General features: G+C 51.1%; 1 protein-coding gene across 1 annotated transcript in view; it reads right to left on the bottom strand.

The window, feature by feature from the left end:
• LOC107747959 (WAP four-disulfide core domain protein 3-like) overlaps nt 1–470 on the bottom strand; it is a 6860-nt gene extending 6390 nt beyond the window's left edge. Inside the window, exon 1 of the mRNA XM_016562594.1 lies at nt 256–470. Coding sequence (XP_016418080.1) covers nt 256–270 — 15 coding nt within the window. The 5' untranslated portion in view covers nt 271–470. The remainder of the gene's footprint in view (nt 1–255) is intronic.
• Between the last annotated feature and the right edge of the window lie 1120 nt (nt 471–1590).

Here is a 1590-nt window from a genome sequence, read left to right as displayed (position 1 = left end):
GGTTTGAGCCCCCCTGTTAGAGAGTATAAGAGGATCATTAGGGGAGGCCAGGGAGTGCAGTTTCAGCATTTGTAAATCAGGAGTTTTGCAATGAGTCTCAAACCTTAATACAAGTTGGACATTTATCTGCTTCCAATCAAAAGTGTTTCAAAAACCTACTACTTTTTCCTAAACTGTTAGTTACTCTCAAATACCGAGTGTCCCTTATTTCTGCATTTCTTCAGGCTGCGTAATGAAGTCAACAGATCTTCTCACCTGTGGTTTGTCCATGAGTAGCTTCTGTTATGCTCAAGTATCCGAACAGACATGATAAAACAGCAATTAACGAGAAATACACTCGAGCTGTCATTCTCCCAACTTTCAATCTCACAATGATCTCTGCTGAAAAATGCACTGTATTGGTGCGTCAGGAAAAGCAGACAGCGAAGCACACAAAACTAAAACACATAAACTTGTTCTTCGGCAGGGCAGAGGTCGACCTCTTCGCCTCAGAAGACAACTCTCATTGCCCAACTTACTTTTCGAAGAACAGGGACGCGTTGGCCCACGACTGGCCCAACCTCCTCCTTTACACTTTACCCCGATCGCTCTGATCCCACAGGCGATCAGGCGAGTCAGGGAACAGAGACGCAAGGTGCTGTTGGTGGCCCCGCTCTGGAGGAACCAGCACTGGTTTGCAGAGCTGTACCGGCTGCTCTCGGCAGCCCCGTGGCCCATTCCCCTGAGACGAGACCTCCTCTCTCAGGCGAACGGAACGATATGGCACCCCCAGCCCAAGCTGTGGGCTCTGCACCTTTGGCCTCTCGATGGGAGCTTGCGAACCTCCCCGAGAACGTGCTAAACACAATCTCTCAGGCTAGAGCACCGTCTACAAGACGCCTCTACGCCCTTAAATGGTCTGTCTTCTCCGCCTGGTGTACAGCTCGTGGCGCAGACCCAATCTCATGCGACATATCTCTGATATTTTCCTTTTTGACCTTCGTCCCCTGACGCTTAAGACTGCTCTGCTTCTAGCATTAGCATCAGTAAAGCGTATGGGAGATCTGCAGGCACTATCAGTGAGTTCGGGCCCAACGACTCTAAGGTCGTCCTTATGGCACCCCCAGCCCGAGCTGTGGGCTCTGCACATCTGGCCTCTCGATGGGAGCCTACGGACCTCCCAGAGAGCGTGCTAAATACAATAGCGTATGGGAGATCTGCATGTGCTCTCGGTGAGCCCCACCTGCCTCGAATTCGGGCCCAATGACTCCAAGGTCGTCTTGAAGCCGAGGCATGGTTATGTACCTAAAGTGCTCTCTACTCCGTTCAGAGCACAGGTAATAGCTATTTCGGCGCTTCCTCCTTCGGGGCAGGACCAAGAGCTGTCAGGGCATTGAGAATATATATTGAGCGTTCCACCCCATTCAGGTAGTCGGAAAAGCTTTTTGTATGCTTCGGTGGCTGCACCAGAGGGTCTCTGGTCACGAAGCAGAGACTTTCCAAATGGATAGCTATCAAGCTAGCGTACTCTTCTTTGAGCCTACAGTACCCCATGGGAGTAAGAGCCCACTCAACAAGAGGCGTTGCCTCTTCCTGGGCTTGGTCTAGCGG

This window comes from Sinocyclocheilus rhinocerous, unplaced genomic scaffold, assembly GCF_001515625.1.
Source record: "Sinocyclocheilus rhinocerous isolate Xijiao unplaced genomic scaffold, SAMN03320098_v1.1 scaffold769, whole genome shotgun sequence".
NCBI lineage: Eukaryota > Metazoa > Chordata > Actinopteri > Cypriniformes > Cyprinidae > Sinocyclocheilus > Sinocyclocheilus rhinocerous.
The sequence above is the reverse complement of the archived record's forward strand: the minus strand, read 5'-3'. Positions and strand labels throughout refer to the sequence as shown.